Source organism: Montipora foliosa, chromosome 5, assembly GCF_036669935.1.
Source record: "Montipora foliosa isolate CH-2021 chromosome 5, ASM3666993v2, whole genome shotgun sequence".
NCBI lineage: Eukaryota > Metazoa > Cnidaria > Anthozoa > Scleractinia > Acroporidae > Montipora > Montipora foliosa.
Window position 1 is genome coordinate 3,457,827 of NC_090873.1, and position 17,500 is coordinate 3,475,326.

Below are 17,500 nucleotides of genomic sequence, written 5' to 3' on the forward strand. Positions count from 1 at the left end.
TCGCCAGCGTAACTATGTGGTAAACGCCTCAAATACCTCATTTTGTTTTTGTTTTTTTCTTGCGTTCTTTTTTCGAATTCATTCTTGCTGAGTGATGCTAAAATTATCGGACAGTGCGATTAGCAACTCATCTGCAATTCTTGTTTGTAATAATGCCACATCTACAAAAGCTCAGTTTTGGAAAAAGCCTTAAAGGAGGGTCTCAACGGGGTGAAACGTTAGCCATGAAAAGTCAAAATAAGTCAATACTTAGGCGTGAAAATGACAACAAAAAAACCTTAAGCAGTAAAAAACACTAAAAAGCATTTAGCGTGATTATTTTTGTTTTAAAGTGGAATAAGGAGTATTTCGAAATATTTAGAGACTTCAGAGCACTGGAAACCGTTTTACCTCCTTTGCTCTTCTCCCTGACATTCCGTCCCGTTAGGCTTGTCTGACCACGCAAATCCCAAATCAGAACCGCCTAGTTGGAAGTCTTTATATTAGGCGGGCAGGCGAGACCTGAGACAAGACAACTAATTGTCCAGACTGTTTCGAAGTTCGCCTTTTGCTCGCTTTAAATTATGCTGTCAAAACAGTTGTATAGACCGCTTATTTTCAGAGTAAAACATGGGTATCATAAAAGGAATTCCGAGTTTGTATCGCACGGGCAAGGAAAAGCCCAAAGAGTGGTATAAAATGCGTCTCAAGAACACATGCGGCAGGATAGCTAAGGAGTCTCTAAAAGAAGTTAGCGAATGGGCCACAAAATACTATGCCCATCCAGTTTATGGCTCCACTCCCTGCTGAAACGCGCCCCAGAAATGACGAAGATTGGCTAGAGAGCTACCGTCCGGTGGGGCAAAGGACGCAAAGAGTGAGACAAGAAAGGATAAAGCAGGAGCTTTACCACCGGCCGTGCATGCAAAACGATTAGTCAGAGCCCACTGCAAAAGTGTTGTTTGCAACTGACCAGGTAAACTTAGCGTTAGCTGCCTTACCCGAGACGACGGAGACCCAAGCGGAGTTCAGAGAGGTCACAGGGGTGAATATGAAAGTGACTCAGACGAAAGCCTGGACAAGGTTTGGAGGTTGAACAAGACAAAAATGTAAAACGCATTGTGATAACCAATGACTTATTCTATTCAGTATGTCTCACAAAACCCTACTGACTAACACCGAGAAACCGAAAAAGCAAAAAAAAAAAAAAACTGTTTAATTTGCAACAAGGGGCGTTTCCTTGTGTTTCATGTAAATGAATCGTGCCGGAAAAGGGAATTTTTTTTTACCGTCAGCCTTCATTGAAAACTTCTTAAAGATTCACCCGTTATGCTTCAGTTGAAAGTGAAAATTGAACGCATATTTACCGAAGTTCAAGAAACGGATCCTTTCACATGAAAAAAACTGAAATAGATCTAGGTAGCAATAATTGTAGGAGAGCTATCACATGATGTCTACGAAGAAGAGATCTCTGTTTAATAGCCGCTGTTCAAGCCCCACCCTCAGTGAAGCGTAAAAACGCTACGTTAAGTTCCTTTACTTTCGCCGTGTTCCACTATTAATTATCACGAATTAGAAAGCAACAGAATTTCATGAAGATCATTAAGAATTCTCCCAAGAAATGTCATTCATAGAATATAGGAATTTACTTTCAACGATAGGTCGCAGTCTTGAAGAGCTTGACAGGACTTATTTGTTGTACTTGTTCGAGAGCAAGATACAAGCAGGAAACGAACATAATATTCGCAATGTCCTCACGTTATTCAAAGAAATGGAAGCCAACAACACTTTGGGAATTGATCGATTGGAAAACTTGAAGGAACTCTTGAGAGTCCTTGAAAAATGGCACTTATTTAAAGAAGTTCGGAAGTTTGAGATTAAAAGAAGGAAATACAACGATTTGCTTCAACAGATCAGCGAAGCTCTCGACGAGAGCATTGAACTGGAGCGACTTATTTCAATTTGCAGAGGTAAAATACTCGCGGAAAGAGAGGCATATATTAACGATACCCGCTCCTTGTTCAGAGAATTAGAAACTCAAAACAATTTGGAATTCAGTCGACTCGATTTCCTGAAAGAGGTTTTGAATTCAATGCAGAAAGAATACTTGCTTAGGAAGGTGGAGGACTTCGAACGATGGCGAAATGACGAAGACGAATCAGCCTGCAGAGGAGGTATCTTTCTCAGACTGAAAAGTCCTTTCGTCGCTTTACTAAAACGGTTTTAGTCGAGTTATTATTTTTAAAAGTAGCAACTTTGCTGATTAGTTTACTTCATATGCCTTCCATTATTGACAATGTATTTTATCAACTCATACACGTACTTTGAAAGCAGACCCAACCATCATAACTGGGTAATAACCCATTCTGGGGACATTAGATCTGGAGTGACACAGTGCAACAATCATTTAGTAGGAAAAGGCAGTAGTGTAGCAGCTCTCGCAACCTGCTATTGTTTGATATTGTAAGCAGCTTCTATTATTTTTAAATCTAAGTCATTGTTTTAATTATTTAGTCTTTTGTTTTGGGCTAGAGTAGCGAGCCAACCACATCATGCGTTTCCAGAGCTGATACATCGGAAAAAGTGGTATCTCGCTGTTACATTCAAGGATTCGTCAAAAAAAAAAAACGATTTTATGATATTTCTAATAGAAGTGAAAATAATGGTAATGTGATAGTGACGGCGGCAGTGACACTGGTAGTTGTTTGTAGTTTGGTGAAAGACAATATAACTGGGCAGTGCAAGTGACATTGTTAGTACCACAGCCATGGGCAGTGATATTGACTTTGTACCAATGACCACGTCAATGATAGTGGCAGTCAAGGACTGAGACAGTGGCAGCAGCAGCAGCATCCGTGACACTGTCATATTGAGAGCCAGTGTCAGTGCCATACAAATAGGCATGCCAGTGGCTTAAATCGTCCAGATAAGTGTGACGAGGATCAATTGTCCATTCCGTCTTCAACCCGCATTTCAAATATACATTTCTTGGAAGAATTTGTTTTCCTCGCCTAACTGCAAGAGCAAATTTTCTTTTGTCCTGTGGTTGACTACTCCCGGCATAACCCGTGTCAAGCCGACACGGCGCGGCTCTCGCGGATGTCGAGGACTAAAAAAAGATCGAAGAAATCTGTTGCTGATCCATGGAACTGATCATCTACAGCCGTGTCTTGGGGACCTTTCTGCGGGGAGCCCTATTCCTTTTGATGCGAGTTGCGGCCATGAAGAAGGAAATTTGCATATTCCTTCTTCAAGTACATTAAATATTCAAATTGACACCTTCGTCGGTGGCAGTCTGAACAGTCGTTCCATCCCAGTGATCCAGCCCCGTAGTCATTCGCGGGTCAGATCCAATTATCCCGCGCGTTTTAAAACAGCGCGCGGACGTTTCATCTCAAAGGTCCCAGCGGAGAAAGAATCATCTAGTCCAACCGATGTCCAAGAACATGGTTTAAGTCGTTGATGGATGCAGGGATGGTGCAGTGGTGAGAGCACTCGCCTCCCACCAATGTGGCCCGGTTTCGATTCCCAGACTCGGCGTCATATGTGGGTTGAGTTTGTTGGTTCTCTACTCTGCACCGAGAGGTTTTCTCCGAGTACTCCGGTTTCCCCTCTCCTCAGAAACTGACATTTGACTTGATTTACTTTCATTGTTCATTTCAGTTTACAGTGTCCCCAATTAGCGCTCCAGCGCTAGAACGACTAGACACTTAAATAAAGTTCCTTTCCTTTCCTTTTCTACTCGCGAACACCATGTCTATTGCCCCAAAGATCGACGAAGTGCGATCTGTTATCCTGGACTGGAGCCCAGACTTACCGTTTTTCACCGAAACCATCAGTGATAGTCTCATTAAGATTCCTGGATATCACTTTACTGCAAGAAACCGGTCTACGGACATTTACGGTGGTGTCGGATTATACATTACGAATAGTATCAAGTTCAGGAGTCTCCATCACCTGAACAATCCGAACTTTGAGACTCTGTGGACGTGGCTCAGACCTTCACGCTTACCTCGTGGTATCCCGTGTTTGATTGCTGGCACCATATATCATCCTGAGCAAACGGTGAACGATCAAGCGATGCTAAACCATCTAGCCTCGACCCTCACTACAATCGAGGGAGAATTTCCCTGCACTAAACTAGGCCCTTGGTTATTTATTCTAATGATAAATGACCTGAGGGTCTCTGGCTTCCATTCCTGGAAATGCGTGAATGACACTACGGTAGCTGAGGTTGTACCGCGAGGAGAGTCAAGCGACATCCACTGAGTGCTGTTCACACTGTTGAGACCTGGTCGTGCGACCACCAAATGACTCTAAATGCCAACAAGTGTAAAGTCATGAACATCGATTTTAAGAAGAACAGACACGCGTTCGAGCCTGTCATCGTTGATGGAAAGGAACTCTCTGTTGTTTGCTCCGCCAAGATCTTAGGTGTGACTCTGTTTAGTGATCTTACGTGGAATGATCATGTGAGTGAGGATATCAGGAAAGCGAATAAGAGACTATACTTCCTGGTTCTTCTCAAGAGAGCGGGAGTGAACCCTCGTGACATTATCAACTTTTATTGCACTGTTGTTAGACCAGTTCTCGAATGTTGTTCGCCTATTTTCCATCATGCTTTGCCCGAGTATCTTATCAATGATATCGAGCGAATACGGAAGAGGGCGCCAAGCATCTTTTTACCTGATTGTTCCTATAGTATGTGCTTAAGTACCTATGACCTAGAGACTTTGCGGTCTCGGCGCGAGGAACAGTGCTTTAAGTTGTTTAATGTAATCTCTGACAAACCACAAACTATCCCACTTACTTCCTCCCAATCATGTAAACCATCATAAATTAAGGAGAAATAAAAAGTACTACCTCCTTGGTGTGCGCACCAAGCGTTTTCAGCGGTCATTCATTCCGGCCATGTGCCGATTAGCCAACAACACTGTGTAAATATGCGTTCCATTAGCTATCTGCCTATTGTTCGGACTAGTTTTTTTTAGAATTTAGTATTTAAAATAAATGTAAATGAGTCATACTCGTGTATTTTAACATAGTATATATAGTATATCATTGTAAAATTTGTTTAGTATTATGCAATTCAGCCTTTTTGGCTGCGACGTAATATTTTTATTAAACTATCTATCTATCCATCTATCTCATGACCTTGAAGCGTTCAACTCTGGTTCAGAGCTGGGGCTTTTTGAGTTTAAAAAATCTCCTTATTTGGATATAACTTAGCTCGTGCATTTTCCCGCGCGTGCAGCTTCGATCTTATTTTTCTCTATATTTGGGCATAACATTGGTTTCCTAAAATCTCCAGCTTTGTTCCAAGGAAAAGAGATGCAAGTTACACTCTTCAAGGTCATGTGCTTCTGACCAAACTTTATTTGATCAATTCTTATTTTAAAGGTGAAAGGGCTGTCATGTTTGCTCATGCAAGATCACTTGGTGGAATGGTATTTGGAGGTATGCTATGTTGAAAGGCATCATTTCTAAAGCTGGAGGAAAAAGCTGCCAACAATCATTTTAATTGATTTGAGAACTATGGTTAATCATTGCTTTCTTCTGTTACCTATGAAGGGGTTAATTTCTCGGGAAAACGTGGTGCTGCATCGATGGTAGAGTGAAACAAAAAAATTTGGTTTTATGAAACGAATTGGTACAGACCGAATTGCCACCGTAAAATGATTGGATGACTGAGGCAGAGATGTTTTGAGATTCAAGTTTCACCAAGAGATCTCCTTACCCACATGCGGGAGACATTCCCGCAATCCTTTTCACAGAACTCCACCATTGGCTTATTTTAGACTCCTTTAGATGTTTAACCTTGGACTCGAAGAAACTGCCGCGAATGGATTTCTGTTCTTGATTAACAATGTTCCGATAATGAGTGTAGCGTTCCTTATCCTTAAAATTCTAATTACAAAAATCCTAAAATCGATTACTACCCCGCAACTAATATAAAAGGGATAGTAAAAGCTATTAAGGAAATTCAGCGTTGACTGTAACGTATAGCTGAAATAAAGCTCATCTTGTACCTATTATTCCTACACTTTGGTACTGAAAACCTGTTCGAGATGCGGAGATCCCGACCGTGGGAGCTTCCGCGTGACACCAGGAGCAAATGATGGAGGCGAGAGACCGCAGAATGTCTTGCCATTGTTCGAAAAAAGTGCATAACAGAACCTTTGATTTATTTTCCCAAGATAACACCTCGTAAAGGTGTATTAAGACAGTAACAATAATCCACTTTACCTCTCATTTTCGGACTCATGATCCCCTGCCGAGCATCTGGGTTGGCAACACTGCAATCACACCGGATCCTGTTGCTAGAGACCTGGGTAATGAAATCGACAGTAATTTGCAAACAACCGGATTATCACTTCTCAGTAAAGTCTAGCCTTTCTAATATAGTTGTAATAAACTTAACCTTTCCTCGATGGAATTTGATCGTCTCGGTGAACGTAGCCCCGAGAAGGACTGTTGGTAGTGACTGACGTTTTGACAACCTGAACGGAAGTCATCTTCAGAGTCAAGTGACGGTTGGAAATTCAAACTAATGAAATAACGCTCTAACATACTGCGACCTTCACTTACACCGGATCGTAATGACCAATCACCACACACTATCCTCACAACCAATCACATTACCTCTCCCATTACCAGTCACAGCACAGACTAGAGCATCACTACATTCGTTTGAATTTCCAACCGTCACTTGACTCTTAAAGATGACTTCCGCACAGGTCACTACCAACAGTCCTTCCGATCAGGACTGCCTTCAACCGGCCGATCAAATGTAACTCCAGGGTTCAAACCAGTTTCTATAAACTTAACATTTTTCGACCTGTTCTGTCATTTTCTCTAGTTTTGACTATGAAAACAATTTGCAAAGTGGGTGCAGCAGGCATAACACTTCTGACTGTGAACGAATTATTGAAGCGCTCAGACACGTGTGAGCAACTAATGGCCAGCTTTACTGATTGCGTCCTTCCTGCTGGTACACAACTCATGGATATAAGTCGGGGATGTGTTTGTTTCACTATAAAGGCAGACAATTTAGCAGCCCTTTGTACCTTGTGGAATATGTACCAGGATGGCACACTGAGGTTACTCGTGAAAAACTTCGTTCTGACAGAGGAAATGATAAAACTTGCTGGTGGCGAAGAAAATGTCGAAGTGACCGTCGCCATCGGAGAAGACGAATACGAGAAAGCTTGTTTCGAGTTCATTAGGGAACAAGAAGGTAATAATAAATCTAAAATGTTGCGTTGAAGAGACATTAGAACAATCATTGCGATGACAACGATAACATTATCTAAAAATATAACTCCACGAAATTCTAATCATTGCTTGATTATTCTCCTCATTCCGTTCGGCGTCGTTGCCCGATGTGAAGGAATCCCGGCGTAATCCGGGATCCAACAAATGTGAGGCTTTGTCAATCCGGAATCCAGAATCCAGAACGTGAAATCCGGAATCTATTGTATGGAATCCATCCACGCATTTTATGGTATCCAGGATCCATTTCGGTAAAAACCCGTGAGTTTGGAATCCGGAATCCACGACTCTGGATCCAGGATCCACTATTCGGCCTCCGGAATCCCATGGGCTGTGATTTGGAATCCGAGGGCCACCTGGATTTCTTTACCTAGGGCGAGCGTGGAAAGTGCTTGCAAACTTCCTTGGAGCAAAATTGGTATGAGCAGTATGGAGGCTTAGAAAGAAAACTGAAAATTCATCTTCGAAGTTTCTAGCACGCTGTGAAGAACGAGGAAAGAAACGTTCCATTGTCCACAAAGAGTTTTCCTTAGATCTAACTATAATTTAGTATTTTGAGACTACTCGGCTTAAATTTAGGGGAAGGGAGAGGAGCGTTTAGGGTTAGGTTAAAGGTTGGCGGAGGAGAAGGTGTGGAGAAGGTGGTGTAGGAGGGGGTTGGCTTGGGTTCATTTACTTGTGTCTCTCGAAGGAAAACCGTTCAGCCAAAATTCCAGGCCATTTCTGTTACTTACATTTCCTCCTTAAAATTGATCGCAAATTATCTTTTTCTTCCCTTTATGCATTTATGTAGGAGCAAAACTCCGTAAACCAATTCGGAGAAACTCTGATTCAGCACTTGCTGCCTTGCCTTATGAAGATGAAGTGTCTTTGGTAAAGATGAAACAATTAGAGAATGCATTCAAGCTTCAGCAAGAAAGAATAGCAAGTCTAGAGAAAGAAGTGGAGATGCTTCCTAAGCTGTTTTTGCAGACGGAAAGTCCCCAAACCACGACTGAAAAAGGCAAAGGTAATTTGAGTCCATAGTTCATATTGTGGGTTCCTTGTGCAGTGCCATCCAGCGATAGACAAAGTTAGAGAAAAGGAAAAACAATTACATCACAGCGTTAAACATGCTAATTAGAGAAGACGTTCAAACGGTTGGATGCAACCAGTTGGCTATTTACAAAGCATGATGGAAAACACAAAAAAATGTGCAGAGAAACAAAATTAAAAAGAAAGACAAATTAAGGTGTTGAAGTTGTTAATTTGAAGCGGGCTTATTCCAACTATTGCAAGGTGTAAAGCTTCCTTTATTTTAATTCGGAATTTAATGACATCGGAGTCTAAGGTGATGAATTACTCCGCAGATCACGAGTTCTTACAGTCCAAGGAGGCCTGTCGGGAACTCTTGTCAGAATTCAGGTGCTAACGTGCGCTGGGGAAAAATGACGAGTACTTTTGCCATTCCAATATGGCTAACATTACAGTTAGTGCTGAAAAACGTGCGAACAACGCGCGAACAGAGTTCCCTTGAAGGAAAAAATCGAATTTGATATCCAAATGATTACAATAATAGTTGACAACTGAGTTGCCTGAGCCTATTGTTGGCAGTGAAAGAGAATGAGCCTATGTAAGGCAGTTTATAAAATGTGTGCAATTGCACAAATTAAAGCTTGTTATAATTCAGGCTTGAACACACAGGAATCTGTGACCCTGCGATGGCACTTTACACTGCTCAACCACCAGATGGCGATATGCCTGGCCAAAAATATCTCCCACCGTCTCGTGAAAAAGCGCAAGCAAAACAAAAAAAATATGTCCTCTGCAGCTTGCATCATGCTACCTAATTTTCATCAAACCTGTTTTACTGCGTCTTTGCTTCATAATTAACAGGGAGTAAGAATTGAGGAGAGCGTGATAATCTCAGTAAGATAACCAGGTTCACCCTTAAAAAAAGGGTCTGTTTTTCTCTTTCGGGATGCTTTCAAGATTCGGCGGAGGAATAATAACCTGCTCTAAATTGAGCCGGGTGACCTGGAGAAATCAAAGGAGAGTGATCGTGAGCTGCTTGTTGAGCAACAGGAGACGGAAAGTCCTAAAACAGCGGATCAAAAAGGCCAGGGTGATTTGAGTGTATAATGTGTAGTTCGTATCCTGTACAGCACATGCGGCGATTGACAAAAAAGGAAAAAATGTGTATTATAGCGTTGAGAATCAAAGCTAACTAAAGAAGAAATTCAAACCGCTGGATGTACCAAGTTGGCTGGTTTCAAAGCGTGATGGACCTGAACTCAAAAGCAACGAAGAGAATTGTAAATTATTCTTTTAAAATTCATTTTCATCTTATTACCTCAGTGGTATGGGTCAAGCGCGCTTTAGAAAATTACAAGACAATCACCCTTCCTTGCAGTCAGTTAGAGCCTAGATGAATTACGAAGAGCGCTGCTCAGTAGGAAGCATAGATAAGGCAAAGACTTAAAACTTTGTAACTTATTTCAAGTTAACGATGTTGACAGTAGGACAGCCAATTTATTCAAGTTTAAAATTCCAAGATTCAACAAACGCAAAGCACTCAGTTAGATTTCAAGGACCGCTTTTATGTTCGAAGATAATTAGAAATGAGACGAATTGTATTTCGCTGGGGCGTTTGAGAAAATGATACGGAGGATGAAACTGGGAGATGAGATGTACGGATGTAGTAGGAAGTATGTATGTACCTCGGGACTAAGCCGCGATACCGTCAGTGCAAGATCTCGGAGCACAGAAAAATAGCCAGATGTAGTTAGCTGCGATTCGATTTTGATGAGGGAAGAAAAGCGGAACACCCGGAGAAAACTTCTCGAGTCAGGCAGGGATCGACTCAAGCTCAGCGTACATAGGATTACAGAGGTGCAAGGCGCGGCCAGCCTGTCTGTCCAAGGCGTACAACAGAAGGTATTCACAGACGGTCACCCGGCCCATTCAGATAATATTCCCGTCCATAAGAAGTTAACTTCGGAGAGCAAATGGGAACCAGTGTCTTCCTTTGGGAAGCCGTACTTTACAAGGCAAGGGCTCCATCACCTACTATATGATATGGACCACACACGACCACTTCTGTTCCTAAATGCTTCGGCCAATGAAACCATAACAGTTGGAGTACCTCTGTCAAAGTATCACCTTCCAAAACTCAAATTTTGGAGTTTTCATTTTCATAATTCTGACCATGAAATCAGTGGTTGAAGCAGAAAGTCCTAAAGCAGCGAATTAAAGAGGCCAAAGTGAAATAGGTTTTAGTATTAGAATTCCTGCTGTCAGGGGTAATAATCATATGATTTGGAATAGGAGTTAGTCTCTACTAAATGCACTTGATAGACTTTAATATGACCGCCCCACTTGAATTCTGAGCTACTACGCTCAGTGCTGGAGAAAAAATATATCCCACCCGCTAGTGAGAATCTGTAAGCGAACCGATAAACAATACTGTGCCCTCTGTAGCTTAAGACATCCGAACTAATTTGCAACCTACAGAAAAACCAATTTATGACATCATTTCTTAATATTTTCTAGAATTGAGAGGAGCTTGGTCATCTCAGTAAGATGACCAGGTTCCCGGTGAAACAAAATATCTGGTAGCCTCTTAAGGGATCTCTTCAAGATTCGTTGGTAGAGTGGCCTTCTTTGAATAGAGTTTTTTTTTTTTTTTTTTCTTTTCTAGGTGACGTGGACAAAGCAGAGGAGACCAAGCGCGATCCTTTGGTTGAACGCATGGATAAAGCAGAGCGGTATATAGGGCTCGCTCTTGACATTCAGAAAGAAAAGCTGGGATCCCAATACCCTGATTTCGCAGATGATTATATCGAGTTAGCTGTTGTATGCCGAGAAAAAGGTGACCTGGATGAAGCAGAGCGGTATCTAGGGCTCGCTCTTGACATTCGGAAAGAAAAGCTGGAATCCCAACAACTTGATGTCGCAGATGATTATATCGAGTTAGCTGCTGTGTGCCGCGAAAAAGGTGACCTGAATGAAGCAGAGCGGTATCTAGGGCTCGCTCTTGACATTCGGAAAGAAAATCTGGGATCCCAACACCCTGATGTCGCAGATGATTATATCGAGTTAGCTGCTGTACGCCGCCAAAAAGGTGACCTGGATGAAGCAGAGCTGTATCTTACGCTCGCTCTTGATATTCGGAAAGAATGGCTGGGATCCAAACACCCTGATGTCGCAGCTGTTTATTATGATTTAGCAACTGTATGCCGAGAAAAAGGTGACCTGGATGGAGCAGAGTGGTATCGTAGGCTCGGTCTTATTTAGTATTATTTTTATTTTACACAAGACCGTACAAGCTTTTTGCTTTAAGTCTTTCCGTGTTTAATAAAGCTTATCCATTCTAACTTGTCTCTCCCTTCGAAGACGGTGTTCGATATCTGGGGCTAACAAGCGATGAATGAGCTAAAATTAAACACGTTTCTTTGTTTGTTTTGTTTTGTTTTGTTTTGTTTTTTTTTTGACAAAACCGAACATTTCAGAGCGACGTTGAAACAAAGTTCAGGGAACGGCCAACACGTAATTTCGGTGAATATCTGTTCGGAAGGAAGGTTGGCTAGAATTTTCGATTATTCGAGCTCAGATTCTCGAGGCGCACTAATATTTAGGACATTTTTTCTGAACAGTTTTCTAGATATTTTGGAAAAGTAGTGAAGAGTCTGAAGAGTGCGTTGAAATGTCGAAACCACATTATAGTTAAAGAACCCTATAATTTTTACAGAGCTGAGTAAGAGTCAACTGTGTTATAGTTGAGAACAACACTGCCATAGTTATAACTGTGCCATAAATGTTTTGAGGATAAAGGACGATTAAACTACGTAATGTAAAGTTTGTGATCACAACCGTCACGATTGCTAGACCTTTCGGACGAGGCAAAAAAACCACCTACAATTGTAGAAATTTTGATCCGAAATTTCTGCAGACCTTCATTTCACCTAGTTAGTAGTACATGCAAACAGATATTTTTGAGGACAGCTGCAAACTCACCAAACGAGCTTATAACGGTCGTTGGGTGCCCCTGAAAATTAGCTCGTCTTAGTGACGATGTAAACAGAAAATGTTTATTTCGAGTTCATTTATCCTGATCTGTGCTTGAATAGTTTCTTTGCAGATCACATGGGAAGATCGAGTTTCGACAAGTCTATTTGTTACAGACGTTTGCAGCAAACGCAAAGCCAAATATATCTGTTAATGTAACTGTATGTCACAGTACAAAACCTGTATAAACAAGTCAAAGGGTTGTCAAATGACTAAGGAGATATTGATGCATGCCCAGCTTGATAATGCTATTTAACAATTGGACCCGTAGCCCTTTCGGGCTACGGGTCAATAGCCGTGGCCCTTGAGGGCGAAGGGTCTAATTGTTTTAGTATCACCCAACTAGTCGAGCAGAAAAGGCAATAATAAAGTTAGCAAATGCAAGTTGAAGAAATATTTATTTGGGAATAAAACGAAAGAGTCACGCTTTAAGCTACTCGAGGGCTACCCGAGGACTACAAAAAATTCGAAGAACCTGTTGTTGTTTTTTTCAGATTGCATTTATCTGATGTGAATGCTCACACTTGATACAAGATATAATAAAGACTTTCGTTTCAACATGGTACAATGGCTGCAAATTTCGAGCTACAGCTAGTACTGGAGATAAGGAATTACCATGGGTATTTATCATTGGGAGCAGAATGTACATTCACTAGTAACCTTATTCAAATTCGCTGTCCAAATTATCATCAGAATCAGATTTGTACTCGTACTCGGCTTCGTCATCATCATCATCATTTCTGTCGTCTTCGTCATTGTTGTCACCACCGACGTCTTCGGGCACGTTCTCGCCGCAATCTTTGCCAGTGTTAGAACAGCCGCAGAGGTCTGTGCAGTTCATTTCAGCCTTCCTGCACTGGCAGCGCTTGGTGGTGCACCTTTCCTTGACACACGAAATGAACGACGGCCTCAGGAGCAGAGTTGTCATGACGGGAATCCCCGCCTTGTCCTCTTCCCATTCCCACCCGAAGTCCTTCGGTGATGGCAAGGCTGGATTGGGGTCCAAGTCACTATTCCATACTAGTGACTGATAGTGGGTACAAATAATGGCCTGATGCAAAGCAGCTAATGTGGGTGGAAGCCTTTCTGATTTGGCTTGCTTCTTTGTGAAGAGATACCATATCAACGCCTTGACTGTGGAGATGTTTTTCTTGGGAAGAAAGAACTGGCAGACGAGCATTTCTACTGCCTTCTGGGACTCGCTGCTTGGTAGATCACTCGTTCCGAGCTGTGACAATGCGTGGATTACATCTTCACTTGCTTCATTGAAAATACTCCAGCACGTAAGTTTCCCCTTGTTCCAGTCAAGGCATGGAAAGCCGGTAGTGCTACTGGCTGCAGCTTGATCTCGTGCTGGTTCTGACCTTTGCCAGTCACAAACACTTTATTCTGGCAGAGATCGGATTATCGCCTCAGAGAAAGAATAAAGACATCTGTGTCCGGGGAATGTATCCTGAATTCCTTCGCTCCATCGGCTGTAGCATCAAGGGCATGCAAGGCAATCGTCGCGTTAGCTTCTTCCTGGTCACTCTTCAAATATGACATATCTTTCTTGTTTCCCTTGCATTCACAACCGTACGCTACCACCACTCGGGTTCCATTTCGCTCTGGATGCTCAACGGCTGTTCTGCGCGCGATATTCCGACAGCTTGTTCTTTGTTTTAGCATGGGAAGGCAGCTTTTTCATTGTGACCTTGGCGATATGCGCGGAAGGCGTTATGCGGTAATAAACTGGATGCTGGTTCCCCTGTCTCATCCTGCGTGTAGCTTCCTTCAGAGATGACGGGAGATCATGTCGATCAAAGATGAGGCGGATCTCATCACTGTCTCCATACTTGATCTCAAAGATGCGACATGTAAAGTGATCTGTGGAGGTGTGAGCAGCTTCTTATCCACTCGGGCTTGTCTAGGGATTGTAATTCAGCCATAGCTGAAGGCAGTGTGGTCCAGTGGTTAGGGTGCTTGCCTTGAGATCCGGAGATCCCGGGTTCAAGACCCGCTCTGACCACTCGTTGAATTTGTTCCTGGTAGTCCCTGGTTCACCTTCCTGGCTGCACTTGTAAATAGCCAACTGGATTGCCTCCGACCAGTTGGGATTCTTAACAGTTGTACTTGTTGTGTTCTGCTGTTTCGTTGATTGTGTTTCATTGGCCCTGAAAAGCCCCAATGGGGAGCGGTCAATTAAGTATGTATGTGTATAGCATCGATGACTAGCAGCGTCTTGACCTGCAGTTCTGCACTCATCTGTATTGGCTGGTAGCAGCTCTAGAATAGACATCAATGCACTTTTGGCTGGGCAGTGCAGCATTTCTCCGTTTGAAACATAGATCTCAGAACCACTGTAAATTCGTTTGTTCCAACAGCTTCTTGGATGTCATGATCAATCTCAGGTCGGCTTTTGCATGTCACCATCATTCGTGCAAACAGGTTTCTGTCTTCTTGTAACTCCACTATCTGGCCGGCACTTGAAACCTTGAACTTCCTTCCCATGGTTTTCCAAGTCTGGAGCTTTCTTTTCTTCATCTGTGACCAGAGATGACCAGAGCGAATCGCTCTGACGAAGGGCTAACGCTCGAAACGTCAGCTTTTAGAATCTCTGTACGGTGGCCAATTTACATTATCAACTCCGTTGATAAAACCAAACTTTTGTATACTACTTCCCCACCGACGCAGCACCACAGTTTCTTTAGAAACTACCCCTTCATTCTTTCTTCACGAATTGCCCAAGGAACCTGATTTTTTAACATATGCTCCCGGCAAACTGCAGTTTGAGGTTAGCCGTTTGCCGTCAGAGGTAAGGCCTTTACTGAGCATTTAGCAAAACGTTCGCGCGCTGTCTCGAAAAACATGGAATTTTACTTGTCGCTGGCCCCATGTTTGTTTTTGCATTCAATCTCAACGTCGCTTAAAATGCCCAAAAACTCTTTAAGTATATCACCGCAAAACCCTAAAAAGTATCATTAAAGGAGTTTAGATATGCAACTCAGTTAGCCTTAAACGTGGGGTCGTGGCGACGACAAGGCCAAAGTAACGTGATATCTTGAGGCTTGCGGTAATTCCGAAAAAAAACCTGTATCTAAGTGTCTCTTATTAAATTTTCGACCATGGGCATTGCGTTTCTAACTTTCTGATTGGTTCGCTCAATCTCCGTTGTATACCGTATAACATTTATCGTATAACATTTATCGCAATATTTATAGACTGCAAAACAGCCGTATTTTTGCGTTGGATGAATGCGTTTTTTCAAGCGAAAGGTCTGGAGCGAGGGTGACAACGAAGAGTGAGACTGGGGAGAGACGCCCTACGCGAGAATAGCCCTTTTCACGGTTAGTTTTTCTCATTTGCATTACAATGTAATCTAACGTGGGTGCGAGGCAATTTCGCGTTAAAACTACAAAATAGCGCGAAATTGCCTGAAAAATTCAGGTGGCTCCAACGGGATTCAAACCCACAACCTCTGCGATTGCACTACTGACCAACTGAACTATGAAGCCACACGGTTGGGAACAGATCAACTTGTTGAGCTCGTGTGTACATTTTGAAGTGCGGGTTGTAGACTAAACGGGAGAAGTGATCCTCGCTCATACCTGAACAATTTAAGCAATTGTCTCTTATAATAGACACCTGACAAATTACTTTGGAGCCACCTGAACATTTCAGGTGTCCTCTGTAAGAGACAATATACCATTTTACAGTTGTGTGCTTAGTTACCTGGCCTGTAAATGAAAGTGAGGCTGGAGTTGACCTTGCTTTGATAGAAACCTCACTACTTTTTTCTTATGTTAATGATGTTGTCATGCTAATAAGTAGGAATTTACGTAAGAAAAGGTGTGAGGTTTCTATCAAAGCAAGGTCAACTCCAGCCTCACTTTCATTCAAAGGCCAGGTAACTAAGCACACAACTGTAAAATGGTCTACTGCTTAAATTGTCCAGATAAGTGCGACGAGGATCACTTTTCCATTTCGTCTACAACCGTCACTTCAAATATCCATTTCTTTCATTCAGTAAGGACTGTCACATTGACGGTGAAAAGTGCTTGGCAGTGACACTTACTGACAGTAGCCAGCAAAACCATAAATGTGACACCCACAGTCTCATAATTTTTAATATGCTGTCAGCCCCCACTGAGTCATCCTCTAAGTGTGCTCTGGAGAGACAGTGATGGTACTGTAGCAAAATTTATTTCATCAAGGTGAAAGGGCTGTCATGTTTGCTCATGCAAGATCATTTGGTGGAAAGGTATTTGGAGGTATGTTATGTTGAGAACTATGGTTAATCATTGCTTTCTTCTGTTAGCTATGAAGGGGTTAATTTCTAGGGAAAACTTGGTGCTGCGTCGATGGTAGAGTGAAACAAAAAAAATTGGTTTTATGAAACGAGTGTGTACAGACCAAATTGCCACCATAAAAGGAACGAGACGTTTTGAGAGTCACTTCCCCCTGATCAAGAGCTAATGCTTAAAACGTCCGCCATCCAACGGGGGTAACTAGACCTTTTTCAACTTGTTACGCGAAACCAAGTTTTCATCTTTCTTCTGTTAATAGTGTCGGTGCTTTGACTTTGGCCAAAAATGAGTTAAATGACAAGTATTAAGTTTGAAGCCCAAAGAGCTCAAGGTCTTGGCGTGTTAAAATATTTTCAACGTTTTATTATATTATATTTTGACCTGGTGATGGTGTCATGAGGACACCGAAACGTTGTCTTAACCCTTTCAGCCCCGATAGTGCCAAATGGCACTTATAGATTTTACTCTGTCTAACGCCAGACGATTTTACTCGTCAATGGGGAACCCCTCGGGGCTTAAAGGGTTAAATATGATTCTACCCGTAATTTTCACCATCAAGTCTTGTCATTGTTTCAAAAAAGTACAGAACAGACCGTCTAATTTATTTTTCCAAGATGACACGCCATGGAGGTGTATTAAGTTAAGACAGTACCAATAACCCACCTTAGCTCTCATTTTCGGACCCATGATCCACTGCCGAGCATCTGCGTTGGCAACACTGAAGTCGCATCGGATCCTGTTGCTAGAGACCTGGGTAATGAAATCGACAGTCATTTGTAAACAATCAGATTATCTTTTATAAAGTCTCGTCTTTCTAACATTTATTATAAACTTAACCTTTTTCAACTTTTTTTTTTCCAATTTGTTTAGTTTTGACTATGAAAACAATTTGCCAAGTGGGTGCAGCAGGCATAACA

General features: G+C 42.2%; 1 protein-coding gene across 1 annotated transcript; it reads left to right on the plus strand.

Annotated features, from left to right (window-relative positions):
* Positions 1–1,351: 1,351 nt before the first annotated feature.
* On the plus strand, positions 1,352–12,654 carry LOC138003395 (uncharacterized). The gene is made up of 5 exons (XM_068849444.1): positions 1,352–2,153; positions 5,380–5,436; positions 6,839–7,216; positions 8,045–8,260; positions 10,931–12,654. The coding sequence occupies exons 1-5, from the start codon at positions 1,601–1,603 to the stop codon at positions 11,524–11,526; spliced, it is 1,800 nt and encodes a 599-aa protein (XP_068705545.1). The 5' UTR covers positions 1,352–1,600; the 3' UTR covers positions 11,527–12,654.
* Positions 12,655–17,500: the final 4,846 nt, after the last annotated feature.